Source organism: Ovis aries, chromosome 1, assembly GCF_016772045.2.
Source record: "Ovis aries strain OAR_USU_Benz2616 breed Rambouillet chromosome 1, ARS-UI_Ramb_v3.0, whole genome shotgun sequence".
NCBI classification, from domain to species: domain Eukaryota; kingdom Metazoa; phylum Chordata; class Mammalia; order Artiodactyla; family Bovidae; genus Ovis; species Ovis aries.
In genome coordinates this window covers 201446690-201461219 of record NC_056054.1, presented here as the reverse complement: position 1 = coordinate 201461219, position 14530 = coordinate 201446690, and the positions used below count along the sequence as shown (strand labels likewise).

At 39.7% G+C, this 14530-nt stretch overlaps 2 protein-coding genes across 7 annotated transcripts in view; both read right to left on the bottom strand.

The window, feature by feature from the left end:
- Positions 1-2876: 2876 nt before the first annotated feature.
- CRYGS (crystallin gamma S) lies at positions 2877-11041 on the bottom strand. Of its 3 annotated transcripts, none has more exons than XM_004003064.6 (3): positions 8425-11041; positions 3622-3864; positions 2877-3223 (listed from the first exon to the last, which is right to left on the bottom strand). In XM_004003064.6, the coding sequence occupies exons 1-3, from the start codon at positions 8443-8445 to the stop codon at positions 2951-2953; spliced, it is 537 nt and encodes a 178-aa protein (XP_004003113.1). In that variant the 5' UTR covers positions 8446-11041; the 3' UTR covers positions 2877-2950. The 3 variants fall into 3 exon arrangements, with proteins under 3 accessions (XP_004003113.1, XP_027813313.1, XP_027813311.1); XM_027957512.3 differs by having other exon boundaries at positions 4125-8817; XM_027957510.3 differs by having other exon boundaries at positions 3622-9864.
- TBCCD1 (TBCC domain containing 1) overlaps positions 10334-14530 on the bottom strand; it is a 23056-nt gene continuing 18859 nt past the window's right edge. For 2 of the 4 annotated variants that reach the window (XM_042233407.2, XM_012097525.5), the window contains exons 7-8: positions 13995-14145; positions 10334-11041 (exon numbers count right to left, since the gene is read on the bottom strand). In XM_042233407.2, the coding sequence (XP_042089341.1) occupies positions 14016-14145 (130 nt within the window). In that variant the 3' untranslated portion in view covers positions 10334-11041; positions 13995-14015. Of the gene's footprint in view, positions 11472-13994; positions 14146-14530 lie in introns of all 4 variants that reach the window. The other 2 variants (XM_060419529.1, XM_042233403.2) reach the window with 2 other exon arrangements.

Below are 14530 nucleotides of genomic sequence, written 5' to 3'. Positions count from 1 at the left end.
GTGATTCACTGTTCTCTGTTGCCTAAGAGACCCCAAACAAGACAGACTGAGGAGAAAGTGAGAAAACAGAGTATGTGTGTGTGAGCTCTCTGGACGACCCTGCTGGCCCGGGGACTGGTGGGACTCAGAACCAGGTGGGAGGCGGGTGTGAGAACTAAGGGACAGCCAGACTCCTGTGGTGGGTGGCTGCTTTTCAAGGCAACAGGATGGGTTGGATGATTCTGATATGTTTCTTCCCAACTAGGAAGCATCTGCCAAAATGCCGAGATGCTTTTCTGAAAACAACTGGGGTATTAGAGTTATGAAAAAGCTACACAAGTAAAATAACAAAACCCAGAAAACAGAGAAACTTGACAACAGAGGTCTAATACTTAATGTCGTGGGGAAAGGTACCAGGTCAAGCACCAAGGTGGGAAAGGTACTCGATCTTCGTCATTCACAGATTCCGTACTCGTGAATTTGCCCGCTCACTTCAGCGCATGTGTAATTCCCAAATCACGGCTCATGGTGCTTTTGAGGTCATTCTTAGACACAGCAGCGAAAAATTTGTCACCCAGCGTGCACATTCTCAGTTGAGGTGGAATAAACGCTCTGCCTTCTTGTTTCAGCTCTTGTACTGTAAACAGAAGTTCTTTTTGCAGTGTTTCTATGTTTTTTGCATTATTTCCTTCTTGGTTCATGATTTTGCTATATAGAACCACCCCAAAGGCAGTGCTAAGGTCCTGTCCAGTGTTCCCTAGCATAAGAAAGCTGTGATGTGCCTTACAGAGAAAATAACGAATCAATAATATATATTACAAGAAGCACATATTTTAAAAGGTTATATATTGATTAGTTGACAAGAATGTTGTGACCAGAGGCTCACAGGAACCCAATCCTGTATTTCCTTTAGGAAAAAGTAGTTCAGTGTTTGCTATTCCGGGTTCACACTCTTTATAGAATAGAGCTACTATAAATAACGGATGCTACGTATTTTTCACATATTATCTCATTTTAATGCCCACAAACTCTTATATCTTACAAATAAGGAAATTGAGGTTATGCATATTAGACTGTGTGACTTACAGTTAACACTTGCCAGTGGAAGGATTGGAATCCGTTTCTGACTCTTCCGCGAGGAAAGGCATTTTCAGTGAGGAATGTTCAGGATGGAAGCAGAGCTGAAATAGTCTAAGAATGCTTGTGTCCAGTTTTCTTGAAATCCCCCATTTCAGAGCAGCAAAATAATAAAAGGTAGAGGGAGATAATAATTCTAAATGTCGGTGCTCTTCTGGGTGTGCTTGAACTGGGTGGTGGGGGGGTGCGTTGGGGGGAAAGGGAGACATTAGCTTCCCACTCTAATGCCAAAATATTGTGCCAGAACTGAGATTGATTGATAAGAACGTAAAGTGTTCTTGACCTCTAATATCAATTGCTAGTAAAATTCCTTTTAAGTGCAAGTTGATTGATGTCTCTACAGCTGGGGAGAATGGTTGCAATTGCTTTCTGGATTAGGGCATGAACCAAAAGGCATCTAACATCTAGAAATGATAATTCAGTTTCATCTGTCAAAAGCCATCTTCTTCTTCTCTGAGGCTGTGGTTAGTCATCCTGACACTTGTTTTCCTATCTTGCTGCCAGAGCTGCTTTTCTGGCTGTTTTGAACAGACTGCGGCCGACTCACCATGGAATGGAACGTGGCAGCAGTTGATATGAGAGGAGAGACTGGCCCTAACTCACTGTTACCACCGCTCCAGTTTCCTGGGCAGAAAAGGAGGAGCGGTATCTCTGAACCACTTCCTGAAAGTATGCCTCTAAAAATGAGTGTCAGCGGTCCTTAGCCATCAGCTAGTCCTCAGCCTCCAGAGAATGTTGATGTTTGACAGGACCTGAGCGAGTCTTTGGTTCAGCTAGCTGGTTTTGGAGATCAGAAAAGTTAGCTTCAGGTCGGGAGGCCCAGAGCTCTCTGTAGCTCAGTGCTCATCCTCCCATTCCTCTACCCCAGTTTATCATAACCCCTCACTCAAAACAGACAAAATTACAAAGGGCAAGGGAAGTTAACAAAATGAATACTGTTTGAGAGAATTACCACACAGGGCTTCCCAAGTGGCTCAGTGATAAAGAACCTGCCGGCCAATGCAGGAGACATAGGAGATGCAGGTTTGATTCCTGGGTCAGGAATATCCCCTGGAGGAGGAAACAGCAGCCCACTCCAGCATTCTTGCATGGACAAGAGGAGTCTGGTGGGCTATTGTCCATAGGGCTGCAAAGAGTTGGACGCGACTGAGTGACTCACACACACACACACACACACAGACGCACGTGTGCGGGCGCACACAGTTCTTTTTTTTTCAAGTAACAGCACTGTTTTCACTGCCTATTTTTGATAGGTGTGCTGGTTCAAGCAAAACGTTGGGAGGTTTCTTGTGGTCTTACATTACACACAGAGATCCCCAGCCAATGTGTTGAAAGAGTCAGAAATAAAAAGGACAAGGGCTTTGGAAATATAAATGTCCTGTACCAAATCCAGGTTCCTCCATTCACCAGATGGTAAATTTGGGCAACTTTTGAACTTCCCTAGGCCTCAATTTATTTGTGAAATGCAAACAGACACTGCCTCCTACCCCCTCACTTATAGGGCTATTGTGAATAGAAATGGGAACATGAAGGCACACAAGAAACGGCAGCTCTGATGACTGTGCCTTAAGCAACAAGGGCCACCATGTGGCAGTATGATTTTCTATCCTTTTAATGCAATCCTGTTTTGTTTGGCACAAATATACAGCAGGGTAACCTGAAGGGTGAGTTGCTTTATGTAACTGCGTGCTGTGGCGGGCACTACTTGACTGGTCCCTGTTTAAGGTGTTTAAGGAGAGGCGTCACAGTAAACAGTGGAATGCATGCCAATTGTTTTATTTATAAGGCTTGTTTGGATGACAAGGCCAGCCAGCGTTTGTGTGCGTCTGTGTCATCACTCCACAATGCGGCGGAAAGACTGGACAGCTGGGGAAGCTGCACCCCAGTCGACGGGCTTCCGGTACTCCTTCCTGTCCAGCAGGTACTGCCTGCCTCGGTAGTTGGGCAGCTCGTAGAAGATCCAGGCGCCCTCCAGCACCTTGCAGGAGTGGACCTCCCGCATGTGGAACTGCTCCATGATGGAAGGGCAGTCTTCCGTGGCCTCATACATCTGACCATTAAAGTCCCCTTTCTCAAAGATCTGAATCTTATACTGGCCTCCACTAGACTGAAAAAAAAAAAAACAAACAAACAGAAAACAAGGGGAAAAGAACAGCAACTGTTACGGGAATGAACAGCAGGCTAGGAACTCAGAGAAGAGGGCAGTTCAGGACCCACCATCTTGAAAGCGAGATGATCTAAACTCCCATCTCTACTGTGTACTGACTAAAACAGCTGATGTTCAATATGGAAAACTTTATTCCTTAAAATACATAAGGGGTAAAGAAAGTGGAAAAAAGCGTATAGTCTTATGATGAACTGATCTAACATTTGACTGAAGCCTCAGCAGCCAACAAGAGATAACCAACCATTAAGAAGTAGGCAAATCTTAAGAAATCTCCTCTGCATAAAAGCCTGAAGGAGTGGAAGGGGAAGGAAAAGGGAGTCCACCACCTCCAGACTCACCAAGTGAACAGCCCTGCAGGAGCTGAGGCGGTCGTTGAGGCCCATCCAGTGCTGGTACTCGGGATACTCGCCCCGGGGTAGGATGTACATGTACCCAGCAAAATTGGGCCTTTCATACACAGCCCAGGTGCCTCCTTCCACTCTGATGGAGTTGCAGCGGCTCAGGTACATGTGGAAGTCCGCACAGTCGCAGTCGCTGTCATAGTGGCGGCCTTGAAAGTTTTTGTCTTCAAAGAAAGTAATCTGGAGTACGGGGCAAACAAAGAAAGGACTGAGGGGTGAGGTGGCTACGCTTACAGAAAAGTGAGAATTAGGGCATCTTTCCCACTCTAAGAATTCCTTTTTCCTCCATTTTGAGAAGTATATAGTTCTACTGTGCCTCACATTTGCCTTCTGGCAGACAACTTTAGTTGTCAGCAACAGGAATGAGGACTTTATGAGGGCTCTACTATAAGCCATCATTTTCAGACTCAGGTTCATGGCTTCCTCCTCACTCTACTTACCACATTCTGTAATACGTTTTTCACTTTTTTATCTCTCTCTCCCACCGAGACTTCTTTCAAGGGCAAGGATCAAGCCTTATTTAAGCTATGGATTCCTATGCCCAGAACTGGACAAAACCCTCAACAAAGGCTGGAAGATGAGTGAGTGAAGTCGCTGTCGTGTCTGACTCTTTGCGACCCCATGGACTATAGTCTACCAGGCTCCTCTGTCCATGGGATTTTCCAGGCTAGAGTACTGGAGTGGGTTGCCATTTCCTTCTCCAGGAGATATTCCCGAACCAGGAATCGAACCCAGGTCTCCCACATGGTAGGCAGAAGCTTTAAGGTCTGAGCCACCAAGATGAGTGAGTTCCAAATACAGAAATTCATTTTAGATGATAAGGAAGAAATATAAAAAGAAAAACAAAACATAAACTTTAGCTTAAGAACTTTAGATAATATAGAATATGAAGATATAAATTCTGTACTATTATTTTGTTGCCAATAGAGTCATTGCAAAGTAACAAAATGTTAAGGCAAGAATTTTCTTTGCTTCAAGCTCTTATAAAGTTGCACCACAATCCTCAGGGTAATCCTCCAAGGCCTGTGACAGCACTGGGAAATATGCAGCCCTGGGAAACAGGGAAATACTACGCCTGGCTGGAGAGCTGCAGCTCTACAATCAGCCCTGCTATTTTAATCAAGCCATCGCTCCAGGCTGCAGATTCTCATTGGTCAAATAAAAGGATTGGACTGGAGTTGAAGCACTGCCTGTAAAATAACACTTCTCTCTTTGCACGAGGCAGCCGAGTTCCCATGAAGTCCCAGGGCTTCATGACGCAGTTTCTGAAAACCACTAGACCAAATGGACCACAGAGTTTGTCCCTTCTTCTATGATTCCACACCCATGATCATTGCCAGGTTATAATTCCAACTGAAATCACAGGTGTCATTCCCTGATGCTGTGCCGCCACCTGGTGGCTAACGTGCTTTATCAGTTTGGAAGGAGGAAAAACCAGGTCAGCCATTTTAGACGACAGCAGCAGAGCCAGTTACGATCTGGAGAGGACTTTTGAAGAGAGGATCTCTGGGGTGAGGGTTGAAGGATAAGGAGGGGTTTTCTAGAGGCAGAGGGAAAAGGACAGCTTGTTTAAAGAAATAAAGGAGTGAAAGAACATGGCCCACCATAGAGTAGGGACAAGTAGTTCACTAAGCCTGGTGCAGACTGAGCGCGTGGTGAAGAGTTAGGAAACAAAGCCAGCAGTGACCCAGAAGCCATGCTAGAACAATGTAGCGGCTTGTGCCTAGACAGAGCTGACTGCTATGGTGGCGTTGAGAGCTGCTGAGGACCAGCCAAAGGCAAGAGCAACACGAACAGCACTGAGGATGAGGATCTGGTGACTAGTCAGATGCAGGGAGTGAAGGAGAGGGAGAAACCAAGAATGACTTGCACCTGAGCATATCACCTCATTCTTTTCTACCCCAGGTGAGTCTTTCTAGATGGTAACCAACTAATAGTTTCTTCCTTCCACTGTAAACTTTCCCCTCCCGGCCCCTTCTGTTTCTCTCTTCTCTTTCCTGTTCCCTAAAAGCTTCCTTACCCTTCCAACCCCTAAATCATATACTCCACCCCCTTTTGCCCCTTCCCACATTCATCTCTTCCTGCTCCCTTTTCCATTTTAGCATAAGACAGGTTTAGAGATATGTGGTACCTGTTTACAGATGAGAAAACAAAATTGCACCACCACTAGTTAAATCTAGGTAACACTGTCCACTGGAGATGTTCTGAGGGTCTGATGGCACAGTGCCAGTAAAGTAATTTTAATAGCTGCCTCATGACTGCCAATAAACTTTTTCTACATCGGTGACAGACAAAGAAGTTAAATGACTTGCCTAAGGTCACTAGCTAGTTACAACTTGGTTGTGGACAGCAGTGCAAACTTCTGGCCGGTAGTCAGAGGTCACTTCATCTCCCTCTGTTGTCTTCCTACCTGCCCAGCTAGCTCTGTTCAACATATGCCACTTACTCTTGGAAATGGAGCGAGACTGATCCTTCTGACAGGATTTTCCCAAAATCGGTGGTGAGATCTTTAGGAAAATCAAGGTAACCTCTGTAAGAATGGATAGATTTTAAACTCTTTCATTCAACTGACCTTTGGTTTTTGGCCAACTATTCACCAAGTAAGATGTTCTACAAGAGATATGCCATGGGAAATTAATATCTTTCTTCCTTCATTGTTTCTCATACTTACTACCTTCTGCACGTTTACCTGACTTCAGTATATGAACAGTAGAAATCTGTATAATTTTTTGCTTGCTGTTCACCTTCCCAGCAGACCAGCCAACCACCCCAAGGTTGAAACAAAGCACTAGCATTGCCATAGTACCATTACTGAGCTCCAGGGCCAAGCTGTTCTTTCAGTTGGAGACCTTCCAAATCTTAGGACCCAGGTGCACCTCTACTCAATTTCAGTTTGTAGAAGGACCATGAAATGCACCTTATAGTCAGCTGAGAGGTTGGACAAAAAAAGATGTTGAGAAGGCTAAGAAATGTGCAGATTTTCCTAAAAGTTATTACAAAATCCCTCCAATTGTCAATTAAAAAAGCCTACTAATCCAATACAGAAGAGGGGAAATTTTCTTGAGTATTCTACAGATAATAAAAACAAACAGAAAAATTGCTTTTGCCTAGCCCATAACTCCTCTGATTAAACTGCTAGCAAGATAGTGAGAAAGGAAGAAGCAATAAGAGTAAGAGATGAATTACTATCTCCTTTGACCTAGCAAGTAAGTTTTAACTAAGTGAATAAACCAGCTACAAGGAATAAGAGTACTCCCACGCTGGAAATCACTGAAAGTGGGAGTTACTCTATAACAGTCTTCCTTCCATGCATGTGGATAGCCCTCTGAAGATTTCAGATTCTCTTCAGTGGATTTTCATGGCATATTTTTCAAAAATCTCAGAGCGCTAAAGACATTGTCTCACTTTTCTCCCCAAACCTTCTGGATGCAAATATGATTATTAGTTCTATTTTCCAAATTGGGGAAAAAAAAATCAGGCACTAACCAATTATGGAAAAAGTTAACAGGTGTCTCCTGAAAAAATACAATGGGAAGTGCCTGACATTGCCTATGTAGCTTTCATGCCAAGGTGGTAGTCTAAATCTAAACATGAGAAAACAATTAGAAAAATTCAGATTTCAGTACTTTTTATAAGGCATCTGGGTTTGGAGTTTGAAAAATGTCAAAATCTCAAAGAACAACAATAAAAATAGGGGGGACTATATTAAAGAGGCTAAAAAATGTTACAGAAACTTGACAACCAGATGAAATGCATGTTCCTTGACTGGATCCCACATCAGCTAGCCATGAAGCATTTTTGCAGGGAGCACTTGGAGAAAATGTGAATATAGTCTGAATATTAGGTATTATGTTTTGCTAAGGATATCCTGTTTATACAGGGAATGCCCTTGTTTTTAGGATATGCCTAAACACTTAAGGCAAAGTATAATGAAGTCTGCTATTTATTTTCAAATGGTTTAGTAAAAAGAGAGACACAGAGAGAAACTAGATATGGCAAAATGTAAACAATTGGAAATTTAAGTAAAGGACAAACACGTATTCTTTAACCATTTCTTTCTAAGATTCAATGGGCTTGAACATTTTCAAAGTAAAACATTGGAGGGAAAACCAGGTACCAGAGGCTTTGCTTTAGACCTATAGTCAGTGAAGAATTAAAAAGAGAAGGAAGATATATTCCCTCATTCCCAAAGAGAATCAATTTCCAGTCCAACAATTATGGATCAAATATTTGAGAAGCAATTTTCCTGATCTAAGTCAGTAATTTATTTAGGGAACAGGATAAGAGTAGCTGCTGAATGAAGGGGAGATGTAGGATTTAATTCACCTGATTGGTCTACCCACTTTGGCCACTTAGAATATTAATGATTGAGGCTACACTTCACAAAATTTTAATTGAATACTGAAAGTTTTCTGCTCCACATAATCCTCTTATCTGCACGTCTTATTCCTGTGGAAATTCAAAGATCAGTTGCTAGAAGGCAGAAATCATGATGATACTTACACATTACCTACCTGTATTCAACATAGCACCACACATGAAGATAAAACCCTTAATAAATTATTTGGTAATTGCTGGAATTGAAAATATAATAAGCATTCCTTCATCTTTTCTTCAATCATCCCAGCCTTCTAACTATCACACTCACCTCCAGGTAAAGAAGCAAAAATGTTTCTTTCAATGTATCATTAGGTGAAAAGAAAGTGGGTAGGCTAGAAATCAGTGTGACCATTTACTTACTTTGGTTCCAGCTTTAGACATGTTTGGTGCATAGATTGGTTTCCCCAGTGCTGAAATCCAGGAATGGCTAGAGAGTTACAGGCACAGAGACATTTATACTGGGCTGGTTTCAAATCAAACATTTGCTTAGTCATGAGAATAGGATCCAAAAATTGAGTCAGTCATTTAGAGGCTATTGATGGTTTCTAGAAAAACAATCGGGATTATGAAATAAAGGAAAGCTTCAGTACCCTCTTTAATGCTTACCAAGCCTTGCTGCATTATAGACTCTGCTGAGTCAAGACACCAAAACCCAGCCAAATTTTTCAAAATTAAAAACAAAGAAGATCCTCCTACCTGGGCAATTTGGTTTTTTAGCAAGCAGCCACCTTGAAATCCCCAATATCTTTTTTTTTTTTTTTCACTTCAACAGAGCTTGTAGGAGAGGAGTTGGAAAACCACACTCTAATTCTGAACAGAAGTAAAACATGTTCCAAAGCAATAAAACTGACATGTCAACTAATGGCAGTACATGATATTGTGTTTGGGGGGAAAAGTCAACACAAGTGACATTTTAGGAATGACTAGAAAAATTGTAATACAGACTATATATTAGGTACTACTATCGTGCCATCGTTAAAACTTCCTGAATTTAATTATATGTACTATGATTATGTAAAAGAATGTCTGGTTTTAGTAAATACATACTAATGTATTTAGGAGTTAAGGTCCTAGATGTGGGCAACCTATCCTTAAACTGTTGAGCAAAAATAGAATAGTAACACTATGTAGCGGGTGGTAAAGTGAATATGTGTGTGTTAAGTCACTTGGTCGTGTCCGATTCTTTGTGACCCCATGGACTCCGCTGTCCATAGGATTCTCAAGGCAAGAATACTGGAGTGGATTGCTATTTCCTTCTCCAAAAGTGAATGTGGCAAAACGTTAACAATTGGTCAACCCAGACACGGCATGTGGGAATGCACACTCCCGCAACTGTCCTTTAAGTCTGAAATTGTTTTCAACCCACACACATATATACAAAATTCTAGTCCATAAGAAAGGGTGCTACTATATGTAGCCCAAGAAGCAAAAGTTACTGTGGAAATCCTGCATCACAAAGGTTTAGCTAAGCCCGACCTGCCGCCTGCTAGGTGACATTCCTCTGCCATGCTATCATCTTAGAACCCGTGTAGAGAATAGTTTTTGGCATTTAATATGTCTGATTTTATGAATAAGATTACATCTCATGATGCTGGGAGGGATTGGGGGCAGGAGGAGAAGGGGACGACAGAGGATGAGACAGCTGGATGGCATCACTGACTCGATGGACGTGAGTCTGAGTGAACTCTGGGACAGGGACAGGGAGGCCTGTCGTGCTGCGATTCATGGGGTCGCAAAGAGTCGGACACGACTGAGCGACTGAACTGAACTGAAACTCAAACAACAAATCAAGTCTTCTCCATTTTAATTTTCCTGGTCAAATATACTCTTCTTAAAAGTTCTACTTCCTCATCTTTCCACTAACAAAGACTCCAGCAAATTTTTTATAAATGGGATGATCCCAGATATATTATGGTTAGTTCATAAAATGACAAATGTGCCTTGATATGAAGCTTGTTGGGTTATAAAGTATTAAGTTATGTGCTTAGTATTCTGAATTTTATAAACTTTAAAGAAAGTATCTAATTAATACCATTAATTTTATTAACGATAGCAATTTCCAAAACACACTCCTACTACTCCAGTGTTTATTTGATAATGCTCTGCTTGGTTAAATTTCATCTTAAAATAAAAACTGTAAGAACTCCAATTAAAACATTCTGAGGGTTAATTTTCACTTTAGAAATAAGAGATATTCCTTAACTCTTCATAAGAGATATAATTTTGATATAATTACTAATTAACTGACCACAGAGCATATGAAACAACATTTATCAGCAATCAGATTATTTATTAAACTTTTCCTTTATCTTAAAGAACACAACTCTCCTATCAAATGTAAACTTTATTTTGATATAACAGCACAGAATGACTTTGGAAACCTTTCCTAAAGTTAAAACTTTATTTTTTAATCAAAAGGAGAAAATTACTTTTTAGAGTTTTATTGAAAATTTGAGCAGAAAATGAAAAATAAAAATTCTACACAATTTCATTGTTGTATACTTTAAGGACTAAAATATCTTTGTATAAAAGCTTTTCTGCTATATTTATACTCCAACAAGTCATACTTTTTTAAAAGGCATAGCAATTTCAATTTAAATACTCACAAAGAACTATAAAACTCTTATTTAACTCTGAAAGGATGAAACCCTTTCATTACACAACTTAAAATGTAAGGTTTACTAAATCAATACTCAAGTCATTTTAATATTAACATAATATCTTCATCAACTTTTTCATTTTAGCATCATAAAATGAGCCTTCTGATATTCTATAAACAATATGTTTACATAATATAAGTTTAGACTAAAATTCAATGTAAACAGTAACAAATGAAATTGGAAGGAAACATAAAGAAAGGTCTTAAATAGGAAGAAAAATCTCCAAAGTCTCAAGCAGCAAAAGCACCTTCCCAGTTTAGTTTCAACATGTGCACAATTTTCTGTTCATCCACATGTTGCCAGGACCCTGAAAATGACTGAAAAACAAAACAAAACAAAACTATAATCACTTAATTTTCTGTCACCTTCAAGGAAAAACAGGAAAAAATCCTTTTCGCAACATCACATAAATCAATCACATGATAATTTAGAGTGATAAAACTTGAGTTAAAAGTTAACTACATTCCTTTTTTCTTAGGTTCACATATAGACATAAAGAAAAGAAACTCACATATAGACAAAGTAGTAGGCAGTGGGGATTAGTCTAAAGTAAAATTTTATCCTCTTATAGTTCCCATTTCTTTTGTATAATCTTCATCAGATTTTCAATTCTTAATCTCACTATTTATTAATTAAGTATTTTAAGTGACAGACTTTATTTTCTTGGGCTCCAAAATCACTGCAGATGGTGATTGCAGCCATGAAATTAAAAGACGTTTGGTCCTTGGAAGAAAAACTATGACAAACCTAGACAGAATATTAAAAAGCAGAGACATTACTTTGCTGACAAAGGTCCGTCTAGTCAAAAGTATGTTTTTTCCAGCGGTCATGTATGGATGTGACAGTTGGACTATAAAGAAAGCTGAGCGAAAAAGACTCTTGAGAGTCCCCTGGACTACAAGGAAATCTAACCAGTCAATCCTAAAGGAAATCAGTCCTAAATATTCATTGGAAAGATTGATGCTGAAGCTGAAGCTCCAATACTTTGGTCACCTGATGTGAAGAACTGACTCACTGGAAAAGACCCTGATGCTAGAAAAGATTGAAGGCAGGAGGAGAAGGGGACAACAGAGGATGAGATGGTTAGATGGCATCACCGACTCAATGGATGTGAGTTTGAGCGAGCTCTGGGAGTTGGTGATGGACAGGGAAGCCTGGTGTGCTGTAGTCCATGGGGTTGCAAAGAGTCAGACATGACTGAGCGATTGAAGTATTGTAAAATTCTTTTTTCATAAAAAGTAATACATACTGAAGATATAAACAATGTATAAACAGTAAAGAATATGCTATCCAGCTTTGGAATACAGTTCAGCAGTTCCTCAAAAAATTAAACATATGGCCTTTCAATTCTACTCCTCTGTACTGTATACTGAAGATAAATAAAAACATATCTCTACACAAAAATTTGTACATGAAAGTACATATAGCAGCATTATTCACAACAGCTAACAAGTGGAAGCAACTCAAATGTCTATCGACTGATGAACAGATAAAGTGTGGTATATCCATATAATGGAATATTAATAGTAGTTGTTTAGTTGCTAAGTTGTGTCCGACTCTTCGCGACCCCATGGACTACAGCCCACCAGGCTCCTCCATCCATGGGATTTTCCAGGCAAGAGTACTGGAGTGGGGTGCCATCGCCTTCTCCAAATGGAACACTATCCAACCATAAAAAAGAATACTGACACATGCTATAACATAGATAAACCTTAAAAACATTATGCTAAGTGAAAGAAGCCAGACACAAACGCCATGTGTTGCATGATTCCACTTATCAATATATGAAATGTCCAAAACTGACAAGTCAAGGGACAAACAGCAGGTTAGAGATTGCCTGGGAACAGGGGGCAGAGGAGATACCAGAGTTGGAGGATTTGGGCTTGACTATCAATGTATATGGGCTTTATTTCTAGGGTGATGAAAATGTTCTGGATTTGTTCATGGTGATGGCTGTACAAACTTGCTAATATAATCAAAGCTGCTAAATTCTTCACTTTAAAAAGTGAGTTTTATGGTATGTGAATTATATCTCAATAAAAATTAAGAATAAGTTTTCTCCTACCCTAGACATCTAGTCTCATTCCTCAGGTAAACACTCTAACAATTTCTTTATAACTTTTCAGAAATTTTTAAAGCATATAATTAGTATATAAATATGTGGGATTATCCCTCCTTTTTTTCTCAAACACACAAGGCAACACTTTACTCCCCTTCTCACCTTTTACTTTCACTCCACTATAGATCATTCAAGGTGAACACCTGTAGATATACTCCACTCTTTTTAAAGATGCATTCCAAGCATGAATGAACTGGTTCATAGGCACCAGTCCTCTGCTGAGAAACATTTGGCTTGTTTCCAGCCTACAGCTATTTCAAATAATGCTACAGATCTTTACAGATCTTTAAACAGATCTTTGCATATCTGTAAGCTAAATCTAAGATGTGAAATTACAAAGTCAAAGAATGTGTGCATTTTTAATTCTGATTTTGTCAAACTATCCTCCAAAAAGGTTGCACAAATTTACTTTGCTCAGTGGTAAGTGAAATGTCTTAATGTTGTAAATTACATTTTTGACCTTTGCCAATGTGATAGATGAAAAATAGTATCTTACATTTCTAATTTTAGGTGAAAGTGAGGATCTTGGTATCTTTCTGTGAACTACCTATTTATGTCCTTTGTGTTTTTCTGTTGTGAGTCTTTAAAGACACTTTCAAATAGCAAAATAAGCTAATTTCTATCAAAAAAAAAATATGTATTTGGATTAAACAACTTCCAGTAAATGTGTCTGTATCTATGTCCTCTCCTATTGAATGCAGGTTTCCTAAAGATTAGTATTCAAATCTTCATTTGGATTAATTCTAGTTATGTATTAAGGCACAATTAACAAAGACTAGCTAAATTAAATGACTAGTATGTGGATTTACAGGATAGAGGTGAAATGTATTAGAAAGAGTAAACCTTAAAGCCATATACAGGGAAGTACAGAACAGCTTTGGACTGTGTCAGGCGAGAGACAAAAAAGACAAATTTGGCTATTATATTTGCTGATAACGTTATAGGTGCCGTTTGAATATTCTGGTTGGTCTTCTCAGTATAAAATGTTGTAAATATGGGCATTTAAAATTCTGTATATGCTGGTGGGAGCAGTGGAAAAAAATAGCAATGGTTGGTAACATCATAAGTCTGTGTGGTTTTTTTGGGGGGCCGGGACACACTTGTAAGATTTCCCACAAATAATTTACATGGTCGCCATTGTAAATACCTACCAGTGTTTCGAAGAGGAAGTCTTATCCTGCTGCTTGTTTGGAGCCTGCTGCAGGAGGCACAAGACTGTCCAGCTGCTGACGGTGTCCTGTATTAATCAACCACTCATAAAACTTGTTTTCCACAAGTACCTGAAACTGCTTTCTTTGATCCCTAAAATTGCAAAAACAATGCACTCATATTAATTTTATACCAAGTGGTTACAAAATGCTTTAATAGGATAAATTTTAAATTATTTCTAGTTATTCATTTGTTCTCTCTGAATGACTGCTTTGTTCAGTGCTACATACTACATCACCACCACCACCAAAAAAAAAAAAAGATTGGTCAAATACAATTCTCTCTTTGTAAAGACTTGTCAGTAATTATATATTTTCTACTGTGATTATTCACTCAACAGATATTTACTGAGGACCAGTGATGCTGAGTAGTGTTCTGACTGATAAGACATGTAAAGAAAAGAGAAGTGGCCTCTGTCCAGGCAGGTTTGCACCACACGACTCCAGAGGGAGTGGTTCCCATTGTGATCTATGTAGTC